At 44.5% G+C, this 18,039-nt stretch overlaps 1 protein-coding gene across 1 annotated transcript in view; it reads right to left on the bottom strand.

Annotated features, from left to right (window-relative positions):
- Positions 1-14,428, bottom strand: part of PTPRG (protein tyrosine phosphatase receptor type G) — a 408,111-nt gene extending 393,683 nt beyond the window's left edge. The window contains exon 1 of the mRNA XM_068408918.1: positions 14,166-14,428. Coding sequence (XP_068265019.1) covers positions 14,166-14,250 — 85 coding nt within the window. The 5' untranslated portion in view covers positions 14,251-14,428. The remainder of the gene's footprint in view (positions 1-14,165) is intronic.
- Between the last annotated feature and the right edge of the window lie 3,611 nt (positions 14,429-18,039).

Here is an 18,039-nt window from a genome sequence, read left to right as displayed (position 1 = left end):
CTAGATCATCACAGCATCCTCCTTACCAGTAAGGGTGACATATAAAAATATCTGAGAAATCAGGTCCCGATGTCCAGAACACCGCTCCAACTGCTCAGCAATGAGGGGATGACTGACACAGCTAGCCTCAGGTTATGCATTCAGGCACTGACAATTCCTGCTTGAAGCCCACATAGGGCCTGGATAGCAAACACTGCATAAGCATAAGGGCCCGGCTACATCAGAGAGGGATGGGGCAAAGAAAGGAGCCCCCAGTCCAAATGGGAGCGTGCATGCAGATGAGAGGCACACCTACAGCAAAGACAATACAGTGCTCAGGAAGGCAGCACTCCACCTCTTGCTGGATTTTGGTTTTGCAGCAAGGAGAACAGCTCAGGAACCCACATGGTAAAGACTACCAGAGTAACTGCAAAGGTCAGTGACCATTGGAACAATTCATCAGCGGAAGACAGTGAAGATTAAAGAGCAAAGGAATGGCAAAGCAGCTTTTTAAAGGTATGGATCGTTCTGAATCATAAACAATTCTTCAGTTTAAGCTCTTTCTGAGAGAGGCTACAAATATTAAAGACACTAACAGTGTATTATCCTTACAGTCCAGCTGAAAGATTGCTGAAGCTTTTTTTTTTTTTTGGATTTATCCAAAACCACAGCATTCACTCCTTCACAACCAGCCTGGCACCACTGAAGTGTCATCCTGGAAGGTAGGACAGCAGAGTCACACAATAAAATGCAAACAGGTACACAAGCCTCTCATACTCTCATATAGCACATGTGTGAGGACAGCAAGGGCTTAAACAGCAACACAAATTGAGCTTTCTCCATTTTACTTGCAAGCATGAGAGCTAGCAGAAGGGTCCAATTTTTGTTGATGCTTCTTGTATCGATCACAGCAGAAGTCACTAAAAGACACCAAGGGAAGCACTGAACAATTCATCAGCTTTCCAGGGCAGACGGGACAGTGCTACTGGCTTTGATCCTTTATGTCGTTCAGTATTGTATGGCCCAGTCAGTCAGTGATAACAGAAGTGGTGTTCATCAAAACCATGTATTTTATTTCCAGCTCACCAAGAAAGAATACTCTTAGTAAGGCCCACATGCTTCAACATTATTTCCAAGGAATGCAACCAAACATAGCAAACAGCAGGATGGCCTCTATTTTACAAATTGAAGCAAAAAGGCAAATCAAACCATAAGCCCTGTCTCTCATACTGTGTGTATGCAGTTTAGAAACATTTGGTTTGCAAAGAAAGAGAGCATGGCTTTATCACAGTGGGTGCTCATAGTCTCAGTTCAACAGAAAGCACAACTGTCAGGTAAATTAAAAACTGAAGATCAGAACAGAATTATTTAGCAAGTGAACTTGTTACTAATAGAGTGCAAATGAGACAAGCTAGAGTTGTTAGCCATTGACAGCATGCATCTTACAAGCCTCATCTGGCTCTGCAGACAGTCTGCACCCAAAATGCCTGATGATGTCTCCCAAATACAGAAGCAAATAGGGGAATGCAATCTCAAACTACAGAAATGAAGAGTCATTGATCCAAGATAGCAATCAAAACTGTAAAGCGTGAAGGTGTAATCAAGACTACTGCAAAACTATAAGACTCCTCAGATCCAATGAAAAAAAAAGTTAATTTTCTTCCTAAGTTGGTTTTCACCTTGAAAGCTAATTGTTGAAAGCAAAAAGGTCACACTGCTTAATAACATGAAATAGAGAAAGCAGTACATGCAGACAGTGTTTGACATGAGGTATTAACTACCTTTTTGACAGAGAATCTGTGCTGTAATGTATTGCTCCTTGCATTGAACTTGGGATTCATTTACGATAGGTATCACTAGCATATGGACAAGTCACTTTTACCTTGCATTCCTGGATCACTGAGTACCAGGTCTGCTCATATATTTTTAAACACAGCTGGTTTCTTGGCACTTAAACATAAATTCCTCTGTGGTTTTAAGTGATTAGTTAAAAAGAAATGCTGTGTTGATATCAAATTCAAGCAATTCATGCATAACTCTAAAGTTACCTTCACAGATGAAGGAAATGCGCTCATCAGTGTCATCTAGTTACTAATTATGTTTTGTTCCTACAAAACACTGCTTTAGCAGTTTACTTAAGGGAACAGACTCTTGCTTTGATTACCAGGGTAGCCAGGTCTGCCTCTTTTTGCCCTTGGTTTGCCCTCTGCCTTGATTCATTAACATATCTGAATCAAAGCAAGTGGAAGCAAAAGAAATGGTGAGAGAAAACTGACCCCAAGAGATTAAAGTAACTGGTAGCTCATAATACTCGGGATCTTCAAAGTAAAGTTAAACAGGTACTGAGATTTAGACTATCCAAAAGGCTCTTGTACTCAGAATTAAGAATTTCAGGAATTCTTAAACATGTCTGAAATTATGAGAAGCATTGGGCAAGATCATAGCAACCCAAAGAACCACCTGAGAAAAATACTGGCATTCACTTTTCCAGGGACTAAAGTTTCACCTTGCACAATTTAAAACAAGAATACAAATGCTCATATAGACACTGGCCCAACATTGCTAGATGCTGAACTTCACCCAGAAGTAGTAAAGCAAACACTTTAACAAAAGCTTCCATGCAAGAGCCAGGTTCTCCACCACAGCATCTGGTCTACCCTTTCTGAAAATGCTGTTTCTTAAGACACTAACTATTTCTTCCAACCGGATACCTACATCAGTGACAGGAAGCCTTGCCAGTGAAAACTGAACCTTCATAAACTTTGTAAACATAGAGTACAACCATCACCCAGTAACGTGTCCACCTCTGTCCATTTGGGCAGCCTGTACTGCAAACTAAAGAGGATGATTTCCCACGCCTTGTGATCAACTCGCCAGAGCAGCAACACAGCCTGTTTTGGATACTTTACCACAGCATTACCTTCAGATATTTACGCTAATACTATGTTATGGTTCACCACTGCCTTATCTAGGAAGTACCAATATTGCTTCAGTCTGAATTCCACGCCAAATTTTACCCAGGTTAATTGTTATTGCTGGCAATCTGCTGGCTGTGTGGTAGAAGCCAGCTGACAACAGGACAACAGCTTTTTACATGAATTGGTGTGATGCAGATATATCCAAGCCAAGGACTGAAGGCATAGAGACCCAGACTCTGCTTTTTCCACTGGAAGTCATCCCTGCAGAACATTGCCCAAATTTGCCAGGGGAAGCCTGTGCTACCCTGCCAGTGCAGGACTCCTGTGTCAACAGCATTCACCACTGCCCCCAAGCATATGTTTCCCCTCAAGATGATTTTAAACTACTTCTAACTAAGTATTCTTTCCTGCATTTATTTCTCATTGATGATTTAAATTAAATGTTTATTTTTAAATCATATTTGACATTTTGTTAGGTACATTGTAAAATGAACCCATTTCTACACATGCAAAAATTAGGAATTAATGAGGTCTAGCAATTACCTTGATGGAAAGAACCAAGTGACTTAGTCAAATATATAGAGGTTTAAAAAAAAAAAAAAAAGCCCGCTCTAGTAGTTAAAAAACAAACAAAATTGCTTCTTATTGATTTTAATTTAGGTTGAAACACTAGCTGTCTCTCCAACAAAGCCAGAAATGGAAACAACTATAAATGAGTACAAGATGTGATAAGATAGACAGATTCTTAAGCAATCTAGTACAGAGATGACCTCCAGTTTAGACAGTAGTTAAAATATGATATCATATGTATGGATCAATAAGTAAGTTTGCATTTGTCTCAGCTCCAAAAGCTGGAAAGCCACGTGTCTTTTTTTTTTTAGTTACTCTAAAACATTGTCCAATTAAGCTCTACTGTTTTTTTCCTTACAGATCCTCTAGATTCTAATTTACAAATAAAATCAAGAGACACAATTAAATGTTAAGTACTATCAGCATGTTTCCCCAAGTGATGCACATGTGCAACAGAATAGTAGTTGTCTAATCTCGACACAGAAGGCCAGGTAACAAATTGAAATACATTTGTATTACCATTACTTGCAGGCTTCACGCTCTAGCGAGTAATAACATTGGGCATCACGCTCCCTTTCAGTGCACAGCAGAGGCTCTTTGGCCATGAGTCTCTCACAGGCTGCAGCAGCTACAGATACAGTTTACTTCTCCAGGACAAGCACGGACACAGAGCAGGGGCAACCTGGTGCTTAGGGTGCACAGGAAGAGCATGTGCAGCACAGAACAGTGCTGGAAGGGACTTTTGGTGATGGCCATCTAGTCCATCGCTTTAAAGGCTAGTTAAAACCTTCCTGGCAGACCGCCTGGTCACTCCTCTGGGCTCTCCAGGCAGCACGCGCTGCCAGGCCTGCCTGGCTCCTACTGCACTCTGTCCTGAAGCACACGAGTATCAGTATAGATCAAGCATGATTAAGTTTACGATCCTTTCAGCATGCCAGAACTTAAGCCAATATTAGCTGATAGGTATGGATCAAGTCTTCTCAGTGTTTTTTGTTGAAGGCTCTCACATTTGGAAGCTTGGACTCCCTCTCTACTTTAGTCATAAGGATCTCTCCACCTCCTCATCTACCTGCACAGACACCAGCCTCTTCCCGTATAGGATAATATTAGCTGGAGGGGAAGGGATTGTTTTTTCTCATTTGGTGCATGGTGAAAGTTTGCCAAAAATAAACACAATCAAGGTGGAAAGCTAAAAGCATCCAAGGGAGACCACCGTAACGGAAACAGGGCCACAATAACAGAGCACCTCTCCTAAATTCTTGCAACTAGCTCAACATCCAGTCTCCCCACCTGCATCCAGCAGCAGAAGAAAATAAGGATACTACAAGAAACACTTTCATCCAAAAACAGCAGCATGAGTAACATGGTGAGGGAATGGATGGGGAAAACACATTCCTAAGAAATCTATTGCCTCCTTGGGGTTACATCCAAACCATAATTCCCACTCCAAGTTTCCAATGAAGCTCAACTGTCAGCCCCATCAGTGTTACCACACAAGGGCGATAACTAACCAGAAGGTCACAGTCACGTTCTGGAGCTGTGCGAAGCTTTCAGTTTACAATGCCTAACACAAGTCAAACCCTAAGATATCCGTTTTAGATAACTCCACAACAGGCACCTGGACTATTATGGGATGCACCGACTACTACTCCCTTGAAAACCCTTGGGCTACAAAAGGAAACAAACAAAACCAGAACAGAAGATGCATCTAAGACACACTAAGATTGCAGAGGACTTAAGTCAGAGGCCTGCCTTTCTATTGCTAAAATTGCCATTATAGCTGTCTTCAAGTCACATAAAAAAAAGGAGATCCATTCAAAGAGTTTATTTTAACAAAGTTAAAACCCCTAAGAACTAGTGATCCAGGCCACATCCACTGAACAGCAGACTATTTTGTTCAGCACTGACTCCAATGATGATCTAGAAGTCATACTAGGCAAACAATCAACATCAGCTTTCTTGCCATGGCAGAAAAATAGGCCACCGAAAATCCTTGGACAAACAGAAAGGGCAATACCATTGCGTATATATGATATGAATAAGACCAGTGTTCAGTTCTGGTGTGCACCTTTCTAAAAATAAGTTGAAAAAAAAAATCAGAGAAAAAGCAAAACAGACTGCTACAAAAATTATTCAAGGACTGGATAAAATGTGATAGCAAAGTGCTTGTGGAGTTCAGGTCACTGAGTTAAGGACATTGTGACATGGTTTTATTGTAATGTGTAAGTACTTTCACAGTAACAAAATATCAGAGGGCTCTTTACTTCAGAAAAGTGCAACATACAAGACAGTTGTTAAAGTGGCTGTGTATTTGTAGTTTGAGCTTCATAGCTACAGTGAATAATTCAAACAACCACTTTTTTGGTGGCTTATTTACTTTGGTAACTACTTTACTCAAGGAAAAGAAGTTGGGTATCAATCACTTCAAAATGGGCATCAAACAAATAATTGATTTAAAAAACCCCAACTGACAGCTGTTGACAGAAAACCTCACAAATACCTTTGCAATAGCCACAGCTTTGGTCAAAAAACTAGGTACAACGCAACAGAACAATTCCAAGGACTGACACACATGCCAAGCATTCTCCAAACAGCCATAATTGTAACAGAGGGACTGGACACCTCTGCTTCACACTAAGTAGAATCATACGAAGAGGTGGTTTTGCATTTCACCACACAGTAAAAGAAAAACTCTCCAAGAAGCATAAAGACAGTACCACAACTATGCACTTTTGACCCAAAGCCAGTCTATGGAAATATTGAAAAGAAGCTGCATAGTCGTTTTTCAGAATAGTGTCATGTTGAGGGTTCTGGTGCTAATCCTCACCTGATGAAAGCTGCCACAGAAACAGTAGCATCACTCATGCGATGACAATTTGCAGCAGCTGAGGACCTGCCATTATGCCAAGATAAAACATTATAAACTTGCACATTTTGCACCCTCAGTTTACAAAGATAACAATGAATTAATTCACAGTAAACAAAACAGAAGCACTTTACAATGCATAAACAATGTAGTAAGTAACAATTTTAAAAGTCACAGTTTCTGAAACTGCTGTCACTGAGCCCATACTTTTAACACTTACTTAAATAGCTAAAACTGCACAAAGGTGTTGCTTTGGAACACAAACAGTTATACAGAAGCCATATAATCTGATGCAAAACCCTTGGGCAAAGAAAAGAAAAATAAACAACTAATTTTAGAACCTGAGCACTCCATTAGCAATTCTCGCCAATTAAAATATGATGCAACTGCTGTCAACAGGCAGATTTTAGTTGTATTTTAAGCAGAGATTTAAATACAAAATACACGAGCTACTGCACTATAAGAATAAGTAGTAAACTGTTACAAGCAGCATGGAGGCCAACACGAAGAAACATTCAACTGGTTGTCTCTGCCTACCTACTACATGGATGCAGTGTTTGAGAGACAGTCACACTGCACAAACCCTCATTTCTACTTTGACTGCAGTAAATCTATACCATAATCTCCAGAAGTCTGAAAGCACCTTAGGAATCAAAATACCAATGAAAGTCTATCGAAAATTTAATCCCTAAACTCACTTGTGATAGCTATGTAGATCTGTACTTAATTATTTGAAAGCTACTAGGTATCTTTACTGTCTCAACTTGGAGTTTCCAGGGGGTGGAGGGTAGGAGGGGGATGGATGGACACAACAGTCTCATGCTGAGGCCCACTAAACTGAGGCTTGTATAAACAAACATCCATCAAAAAAAAAAAAAAAAAATCACTAAACTTGCTCTAAAAAACTCTTAGCCAAGGCTTATTTGTTTTGAGATGTGTATCACTAACTTCACTACATCCCAAGATATAAAATGAGTTATTCTACAATCCAGGGGGGCAGGGGCGTGTAGAGATTTAACAGGAGTGCATTTCTAAGCACACCAAACTGACACAAAGCAGTCACTGGTCCTCAGTGGTGCAGGGGTTACTTCACGGACATCCTTGTTTTAAAGAAATGGAATGAGGCCCAAGGAAAGTTAACTTGCTTACTGTTTAGGATCAGCAAGGGTCAGGACAGAACTGTTTCTATTTACCTCTGCAGTAGAAAAATGGCTTACCCAGTACATTGGCACAAGTGATTTTACCTTCATATCCTGCCTATTCAGCATTCACCACTCGTTACAGTGAAATCCTCTTCCAGTCTGGGACAACTAACACTGCTTTTCAACCAGTCTGACAAACTCACCAAGGAACTCCAAGTCTACGACTTCAGGCTGCTAAAAAACAATAATCCAAATTGTAGATGCTTTTACAGGAGTAAGGAAAGGGCAAGGCACTGCTTTGATTAAAGCAAATATTATAGCATTTTATATGTCTCTTACAAGCCTCCTGCAAGGACAGAAGATGGAAAGAGTGAAGTGTGGGAAAACTGAACTGTCTGCTTTGCCTGTGAGGAGTTATCAGATAGCCTTCCTTTACTGTCAGCAGAATAAACCAACTCACAACAGAAGAACTTTAACAGCACTCTGTCAGGGAGACAGGCACATTTCATTTCAAAAACAGGGAAGAAAACAGCTGCCACAAGACCAAATAACATCCCACATTTTGCTCTTAAATACCAATGCAGCTCTTCAGGGCTCAAGGTCTTGTTCATTACCTATCTGCAAGCAGAGAAAAGGATTTTTCAAAGCAGCTTTCCTAAGCTAAGCATCCAAGTCTCAAAACACCTAGATTTTCTTTAGAAAGGCCTCCATGCTGTGAATGCAAAGTCCCTCAAAGCAGGCACTGGCACAGGATAAACGTATTCAGGAATCACTGCAGCATTTATGCATAGAAAAACTGCAACACCCACGTCAATTGAGATTGTATGTGTCAGTACTGCTGGCAGGTGCACTATGCGGTCAAGTTTTAAGTTCTAGAAAATGGTTCGTCATTATTCAAATGACTTGATAATTAAGAATGCTAGTACTTCAACTCCCAAGCAAACTCAGAGATGCATAATAAAACCACATTAAAAAAAAGTGCCATGTACTAACTGATTTTACTTTAACCATAGTTCACTCGAAGACTAATTCAAATTGCTGTAAGGTGAGCCCATTCAGTGTAATAAAAACATATCTTACAGTGATTGCATGAACTTCTTTCTTTCCTTACTGCCCTGTGTCCTCCCTCCTCCTCCAGTCAGTTGAGGAGTTTACTCACCACCACCGTTTCCTTCAGCTTCCCATTAATACTGCCAGCAATCAGAGAAAAGGAAAAATGAAATATGAATAGCAACACCCATGGAGTATCACAGTGTCTTCACTGCTGTGCTTGCAATCTGCACCCTCATTCACCTGTTCACCTTCTAGGAAGAGCCTTTGCTTAGGCTACAAATACGTGACAGCTCAAGGCATAAACCAGGAAGCCACTGTGTTCTGGCAGCTGTTGCCTCAACAAGACGACTGTAGATTGAAAGGCAAGCATTTGAAGACAGGACCAATGTAAGCCTGATTCATCTAAGAGTACACCTGTCCTCAAGATCACTTTGGAGAGCTGTACCACATGTTCACAGCATTAGAAGAAAGGAGCCAGTTTGACTTGCCCCAGGGCAAGTAATGTGGATGGATATCTGTAGCCTGCAACATGAATAACATGACCAACAGCACTACCGCAAGACACTGAGTAATGGAAAAATTAAGAGCAACCAAGGATCATTTTTCTGTGTTTTTTTTTCCTCTAAAGGTTTACTGACATACAAATGTAAAAACTAGTTGCTTTCATCAAAAGTTATTCTCTAGTTTGGCATCTCCAGTTGGCCCATGCCCCAGGTTCCTCTGCTTAGCATGAAAGTGTGCATTAATTTACATCTTTCTTCTCCGCTTTGCTTCCAACCCCTGCATGTCTCTACAAAGCTGATACAGGCCAATTCTTCCTGGGAGTAACTCTGGCAATCAATGAAGTCACATTCCTGTCAACCTGGTGCAAGAAAATGCAGGTCCACAATTTTCACTTGGAAGAAACATTGACGGGAGTTTACCTCATGAAGAAGGGAAAAATTTGTAAAGATATTTAGGCACCTAAAGCAGCAAGTAGTCCCCAGAAGGGATATATAAAATAAAAAATTAACCCATTTGGTGAATATCTGCATCCTCAGATGACTCCATATCTTTTAAGAACATCTGTCTGATGATATTCTACTTCCTAAAATACTTAAACTTTTAATTCTAAACAACAATTTTTAAGTACCATGGCATGTAAATATAAATAATTACAATTTTGTCAACACACAGGAGCAACTCTGATCTTATAAAAAGGAAGCACAGTAACTTAGGCAAACAGAAATTAGTCTCATTTTTTCATAATTTCTCAGATTGAAGTTATATATTAGCTAAAGTACAGTGTTATTACTATACCCTTAGGCTTTAAAGCACATCACGCCACATGTTCATTTGGCTGCTAAAAAGCAGCAACCAAATGATTAGCGTTTTTTCCAAGGACAGTTAAGATTAATAGTTTGAAGTCTTTTCTTTAGTTTAACCATGAAAGTTGAACATTGAAATTAGAATCGATGCTAATAACGCTTTATTATTTTGAGAGTCCTCACTGTTATCTGTCTCTTCTGTAATTGGAAACAAACCCCAACTATTAAACTTGCACAACTTGATAACGGTACGGCTTTAACTGAGCGAACCTACACAACTTCAGACAACATTTGTCCCTGCAAAGACCCAGAAACTGGGAGTGAAACCATCACCCTACTGAAATCAATAGGTGTTTTTCAGTGATTTTTATGGTACCAAACAGGACCAATTTGTCCAGCAGAGGTTCCCAGTGTGGACGCAGGAGGGACAGGTAAACAACGTGACATCTCTGTGCTAGACTCACAGAAGCTCCTCATTGTTCTGACCAAGACGTTATTTTCTGAAGAGGATCAAAACCTCTTTCATCCCCATTTCCTAGACAACAAGGAGAGGGGATAGGGGATGAGAGAGCAGTAACAGAAATCCTAATTCATATACACAGGCAAAAATCCTCCTCACTCTTCCAAGCAGTCCCCGGCCTGAATATAGGCGTTCTAGACACTGCAAACACCCCAATATGACTGAGGGAATTCCAGTTACTTCCAAATTGTGTTCCTTTCTTTTCTGAATACGCTGAAATCCCTTCCTTCCATGATGCCTCCTCCTTCCTCCCCAACTTAGGAAGCCTCTTACTCTGGCTGCTAGTGCAGACAGCTACCGTGACTACTTGAAGACTTTTGAAAGCTGTGTCTTGGCTCCGTTAACCACAAATCAGCTCCTGCAAACCTGCTAACAGATAGCAAAGCTCTCCTTTGAGTTTTCCCCCAAAAAGCGTACCAGCAAGCTCAGTTCTTACAGCCTGGGAACGCTCACTTGACAATCTTTATCTGCAAGTACTCCATTAGCAACTTCCCGTAACATAAAGCATATTTTTAAAAGGCACTGAAAAGAAGGGATAATTAAAATGTAAGAAGTGTCATCTTCATAAAAACCACAGGACTAAATAAAGTCTTGGAGGGCCCTCTCCTGTACGTTCCGTATTTCTCTATGTGCACAACGCACCTTCCTCTGTAAAATCTTTAATAAAGAAAATCAGTCTTCTCTGTACCTTTAAAACTATCTGAAGTAGCATTTGATTTGTTCATAGGCAAAAGCTCCTAGTATATTTTTTCCTCCAAGCAGAAGACAGTTACATGCAAAATTAACTCTCAACTCAGACTGTGAAGACTCAAAATCCAAAACCCATTTACAGGCAGTTACCCGGTCAGCAACAATTTGATCCATTACCAAAGAGCTAATCTAGATTTAAGAAAATTACTTTCATTTATGCATCTAGCCTAAGAGTATGCTAACAACCGTCACTCCTTAGATGCCAGGATTGTCACAGCTACAGCTAAGAACTGCACAAATCTGTACTTTTTTCTCTACAAAAAAATATTTATCCTCTCTTGGCAAAGCACTGAGAAACTACGTAGTAAACATATCACAGTAACGTTAATATTTATGTCTTACTGATTTTTGGTACTGTGAATTTAGATTAATGAGCAAACAGACCCCATGGAAACAACCTCTCTTACCTTGTCTTAGTTTGATTTATTAAGCAATGCAATTACCAGTGACAAGCCCACAGAGAAATGCACTAAACTTAACACTTCAGAAAGAGCAAAACCTTACCCACATATTTTTTGTGGAATGACTCCCTCCTCTTACTGCAACCAAAGAAACAGCAACAAAAAATATCTACTTAAATAGTGAAAACCTACTACAATCCCCCTAATGAAGGAATACTGCAAAGGCTTATTTTCTACATGGTTCATCTATTGTTGCTGAACAAAGAAAAAAATAGCCTTTATTTTTCTTCACAAAGTGATTTGCAGGGGAGAAAATAAATAGTGACCTCTCTTGCATTTGAAGAGAGAGAGATATGAAGCAGTGGGAAGAAAGCTGCTTGTAAATTAACACATAAAATAACAAATACCTTAATTCTCTAATTTTCTTTACAAAATGCTACGAAAAGGTACTGGAACATTTGTGGTAGATACTAAATGGTTAATAGCTGGCCAGGATTCCCCGCCAACAAAAATTCCGATGATTTGCCATTGGATGTTGTCAGCACCAATGTCCTGTTATAGTCCACTGAGATCCTCCTTGAAGCTTTCCTGCCTCGGGCATCTCTGGTGTACCAGATCAGAGTCTGGAGCGTCCCTGTTTATCACGATGGTTTACTTGCCACCCCCTTGCACGCACACACACACCAGATATTACTGCTTTTCAGAAGAAGGCATAAAAGAGTAAGCAAGTCACTGAGGTCTAACATGGTAGCTCTGTGTGAAAACCAAATGCACAAAAGCCTTTCTGGAAAATAGTTTGCTTTCCAAGCAAACGTTGAGCTATGAACAGCCTTGAAACATTCTTAAGTATTACACAGCTGTTTTACAGCTTCTAGCGTTGAAGAGTTTACCTACACACAGCAAATGTCCATAGACCTACTACTCTCCACTTGCATTCGTCTTTATCTTCAAACCATAATGCAAATATTATCTGGTTCAAACACCACTGATCTAAATCAGCAAGTAGTACAATACTGTCATACTAAACCTACATCTTAGCTTGTTTTCCTGAAGCGTTCCTGGAGCCTGCCTTCTAGATGTAATTACTGTACAATATATATCAGAACCAGAGAGAAAGGCTTCACTCTGAGGGCTGAAATTGAGAAGAAATCAATACGAAGAAGATAAATGTATCTTCAAGAGCTACAGAGGCATTAACCCTCTCTCCAACTTATTTTCTTTTTGCTTCAAAGCATTTTACCATGTGAGAAGCTGCTGGAAAGATTATCCCCGTGTTTGGGGTTAGAAAAACCTGTACTTTAGGAAAAAAAGAAAAAAAAAAGAAACAGAAGTGGAAGTTCCTATAAAGCTTCCAGAATTTACTTCTTTCTTTTCACACTTGCACACCTGGACGCAACCGACGACTCGGGCTGCATCAGGAGCCTACAGAAGGGACAGGAGGAGCATCGGGGCGAGGACCTCACACGGGGAGGGGGCTCGCCCTGCCCAAGGCCCCTCACATCACACCCACCCCACCGCGCGGACCCCCCGCCCCATCACTGCCGGGAGGGGGGAAGCCCAGGAAAAAGTAAATAAATCACCCACTCTGGGGGCGTGCGGGGGTGCCTCGCCGTTTTCGGGAGGATCCTTTCAGCCGCAGATGCGGCGGGGGCACGACAACAACCACCAAAGCCCGCTGCGCCCCAGGGCCGGGGGGCTGCGAGCGGGCGGGGCCCGCGCTGCGCGCCGGCTGAGGGGGCGCGCGGCCCCGCGGGGGCGCCGGCGGCGCGACAGCGCCCCTGGCGGACGGCCGGGGGCACTGCGCAGGCGGCGGGAGCCGGAGCCCCGCGCGGGCGCTCTAAGTTCCCCCGGGGCGGGGAGGGGGGGGGACACACACGGGGCGCGGAGCGGGGCGCGGAGCGGGGCGAGCGCCCACCCGGCCCCGTTACACGCGGCCCCTGCGTTTCGGTGCGGGACGAGGAGCGATGCACAGACACAAGCCATGGGGCGCTGAGGGGGGTGTGGAAAGCACGGTGGGCGCTGGGTGCCCCCCGCCCGCATAACCCATTTCCCACGGGTGTGGGGTGGTGGTTGCACAGAGCCAGCCCCAGGTGCGGAGCGGGCGCGCAGCCCCGCGCCCCGCTGCCCTGCCAAGGTCAGCGCGCCGGCACGCCGAGACCCCCACCGCGGACACGAGTGGGGTGGGGAGGGCAGAGACCCGCGCACAACTAAGTTTTTGGCAGGGGACGGGGGGTGGGGGTTGCAACGAGAGATCGGAGCGCGGAGTCACGCTCCCTGCGGGGCGGCGGGCTGCAGTCCCGCAGCACAAAGGGAGCCCCCAGGCAGCCCCACGGAAGAAGGGCAGCACACAAGGGCCCCTCCGCCCGCCCCACGCCGTCGGGGGCTGCAATGCACCGGAGAGAAGGAGGTACCGCGCCGGGAGCGCGGAGCCGAGCCCATGCACCGCGCACGGCCCCACTCGCGGGGAGCGCTGCCCGCAGCCGGGAGGGTGCTGCGGAGCTGGGGGAAACCCAGCGTTGGGGCCACCCGTGCGAAAGGGGCCCCTGCGGTCCCTGGCGCATCCTCCGCACTCGCGGCGTGCCCCGCCGGCACCCCACGGGGGTCGCGGACACGTGTGGCGGAGGCACCGGGAGCCCCCCCAACCGCCGCGCTCACTCACCGGGGAAGCACACCACATCATGGAGCACGGAGCTGGTGATTTTCAAGAAAAAGATCCACCAACACGGTTGCAGTAGCCTCCGCATGTCCAAAGCCGCACATCGAAAGGGGAGAGGGGATAAAATAATTAACACACAACGGGGAAAAAAAAGAAAAAAAACCCCGAACTTGTTGAAAATAAGTTTCTCCCCGCACCCCTCTTCCTGCGGGGGAAAGCGGGGGGCTCCCGCTCGCCTCCTCAGCGGGGAAAAAAAAATCCCACACCCGTGGGGCAGAAGGAGGGCAGAGACGGCCGCCGGCGGGGCGCGGGGACCCCCCGCGCGGCACAGCGCGGCAGGGCGCGGGGCGGCGCGGCTCAAGCGGGCAGGGGCGGCGGGGCGCGCGGCATGCCGCGGACGGGGCGCTCAGAGCCGCCTCCGCGCACGGGCGGGCGGGCGGCGGTCAGCCGGGGCCCCGGCGCGCTCCATCCTGCCGTACAGGAAGTGGCGGGCGAGCCCGGATCCTGGCGGAGACTTTAAAGCGGGGCGAGGGAGAGGGAGAGGAGGGAGCGCGGCGGCGGCGAGGCGAGGCGGCGGCGCGCCGGGCGCCCCGGAGGCGCGTCCCCGCCGCCCTTAAAGCGGCCGCGGCGGCGGGGCGGGGGCGCGCGCGCCGCGGGGGCCCGCTCGTGGGCACGCACCGCACCGCTGCCCTGCGCCCCTCCGCGCCCCTCCGCGCACTCTCCGCCCGCCCCTTTGCCTGCTGGGTGTGTGTTGGGGGGGGCGGGGGTTGCGCTGCCGGCGGCGGCGGGTTTGGGGGACAGTGTGTAATTGAGCCGCGGTAATTTACCGATTGCGGTTTGGGATTTTGCACTCTTACCCGAGCGGAGACTGTTTGAAGTTACTCGTGTCATTATGCCGCCCCCGGTGCACGCTGCAGGGGCCCGGGGCTTGGTATTGGGTGTCCGTGTCCCCCGTGCCCCCCAATTGTGTGCAGCATTCTGTGCATTGCCAGAGGTATCCGTCGCCCCCCCCGAAATCATGTTGTTCTCCTCCGTCCCCTTCAGTACCGTGTATCACACTGGGTATTGCCAGAGGTCCCCCACAAAATCATTCCGAGTTTTTTTGTCTAATGCTGTGCTGGGTATTGCCAGAAATTCTCACCAAAATCATACAGCTTTTTTTCTCCCCCAGTACTGCGCATCATTTTGGGTACTGCCAGAAGTCCCCCACAAAATTGCTGGTTTTCCCCCCAGTATTGGGGGGAAATATATACTCTGTATTTCCACAGAGCCCCCTCAAAATGAGACAGTTGTCTGATATTTTTGCAGAGTCAGGTGAAGCCTGTCCCAAGGCACTCTGCATCCAAATCTTGACGCCCAGCCCCCCACCCCTCCCGACTGCAGTTTCTGAGTGATTGATAACTTTGCACAGGAAACAGAAACAGAAAATGGTGTGAATTCAGGATGAAGGGATGGTTGCTTGTACTTGGCATTTCCTGGCGGTGCTGTGGTCTGCTGAAGCTTAAATTTCATTCAGAAGTAGTTTTTGTCAGTTTCTTTGGTAATTATTTCCATTACGGGGATTCTGTTTCAGAAGGGAAAGGGTTTGGCAGGGGTTTATCAGTGCGTGCTGTGCTCAGCTCTGGCTCTGTCATTTGCTGTGACCATCTCCTCTTTGCTTACCTGCAAACCTTCCACATCTGTGGTGTTTCCAGAGGAGAAGAGATGGGCAGCAGGAGGAGGAACAGAGCAGGAAAATTCAGAAGTCATATTTGTTCAGTGGAATGGCAGTGATTTTCTCTTCCCCTGCCCCAGCTTAGGGATCACTAGAGCAGAGTCCTCAGGGCTTGGGTACTTACCGCTGCTGCTCTCTGACTTTTTTGGAAGAGGCTGTGGCTTTGTGTCCACCCAGGTTTACCCCACGCAGCACAAGGTGCCAAATCAGTGGATTATGATGCAGCCAAAGGGCCCCTAATTAGGAGGCATTGCATTTTCATAGGCTTTCCTTTGACTTTCTCTCCACATCCCAGGTTGTGCCTGCCAAAAAATACAGTTGGAAGTTAAAAGTGCAGTCCTTACTAGGCAGAACTGTATATCCCAATAGGGATTTTACCTGTGTAAGGATTTAAGGACCTGATTAGATGTTCTCTGCCCTTGAGGGCACCACCCTTTGGGCTGTGCAAAGAGTGGAGAAGGCGCTTGTGTAAGGATTTATCTAAAACAAAGCAAAAAAATTATAGGCCCTGAAGAAAGTTCTTATCCAACTTATTGTTCATTAAATCATTTCCCTAAACAGGTGGGGTTTGGAGGTTGGTTTCAACTCTCATAAAAACAAAGATAAAATTCTAAGAGCTAAATTTCCCTGATTGTTTTGTTCCTATGAAAAACAAAAACCAAATCCCCACCTGCCTTGACCTTTTGGATTCAGCAGTGACATCTGTGCTTAGCTACTTATTGGGCTGCTCCAGAAAAACCTGCAAAATATTCCCCTTTCAGCCATCGATTCCTAATTTTACTGATCTAATGCAACAAATAGGTAGGCAGGTTCTCCTCCAGTACTGGGACTTACCTCTTCAAATGATGGCTCCCTCATATTGTAAGAGGCAATCTTAAAGTAAGTTTCAACAGGTCTTATTACATGAGAAAAGTTGTTAAACACTATTGCAAACTCACAAAAGAAGAATAAAGGTAATGGATTTTTTTTCTATGATTCTATGCTTCTGTGATTTTTCAGAGCAGTTCACAACAGTATTTTTCTCACTGATTGAAAACCCTTTGCAAAAGCTGTTAATTACACCATTTTATATTTAAAATATATTTTTACATTAGTTTAGGGTTTTCTATCCTGTAAAATGACAAACCTGAAACTGCCTCCATATCTTGGAATTGGAGGAATTCTACTATTTCCAACCTCAGAGCAAACATGCAAGTGAGATCTAAAATACATCAACAAATACTGTCTCCTGAGGAGCACAGATGACTTCAGAACCCTATAAGCTGCTAAGGAAGACTTTAGAACAGCAGTGCTCCCATCAAAAACCAGAAGTGTTCGGGCTGGATATTCACAGTAGTCCCCTCAGGTCTGAACTTCTAAAAACAAATCTGTAAAACCCCGATGTCAGCATGGACAGCTTGGTTCAGCATGCTGTGGTACAACGTGTACAATGACCCACTTTTCCTGGAGTGGCAGATCAATCATTGCATCGTCACGCATCAGTTTAGGAGCTGTAGTAGCGGAAGTAGCTTTGTTTCGCATTAGCAATTTGGGTGGGCAGAGAAATGGAAAGATGTACGATGGAGAACCGGAGAACAAAATTAAACACGGTTAAATGAGAATCCATTTCCTGCGATATCTCTTTGCCTGCGGCACACTGTCTATCAACAATACACAGGTACAAATGGGCCTGGAGATGGATCTATCTTTAACTATCCAAACAGACAAAACTGCATTAGCGGCATGCTGCTCTGCCGGACTGGTGCCATGTGACTGGGGAGTGTGTACATCAAATAGGACAACTGATTCTTTCCCAATGACTGAAGTACTGTGGTGTGATTAAAATAACTGCTACTGTATGAAGAGATTGTAAAAGGACATTATAATAGAGTGCAGTTAACCCAGATTGATAAGTGTTCTGCAAATCTTGCAATATTTACCGTTAAACATGGTGGACGCTGTCAAGGTGACAGGAGTAGGATTAGCATCTCTGGTTTGCATGGAACAGTGAATAAAAGATAACTTTTATCTTTTTTTTCCTCCTGTTTGAACAGGTAATATTTTTACGCTGCCTTCATCAACATATGGGCATCACTCCTGGGAAAGAAATGAAAGTCTGTTAATTTATTTGATCAGACATGAGAAATAATAGAAAACTGAAACGAAGACTCACATTTGTCATAT

Source organism: Nyctibius grandis, chromosome 10 (genome assembly GCF_013368605.1).
Source record: "Nyctibius grandis isolate bNycGra1 chromosome 10, bNycGra1.pri, whole genome shotgun sequence".
Taxonomy (NCBI): Eukaryota; Metazoa; Chordata; class Aves; order Nyctibiiformes; family Nyctibiidae; genus Nyctibius; species Nyctibius grandis.
The sequence above is the reverse complement of the archived record's forward strand: the minus strand, read 5'-3'. Positions and strand labels throughout refer to the sequence as shown.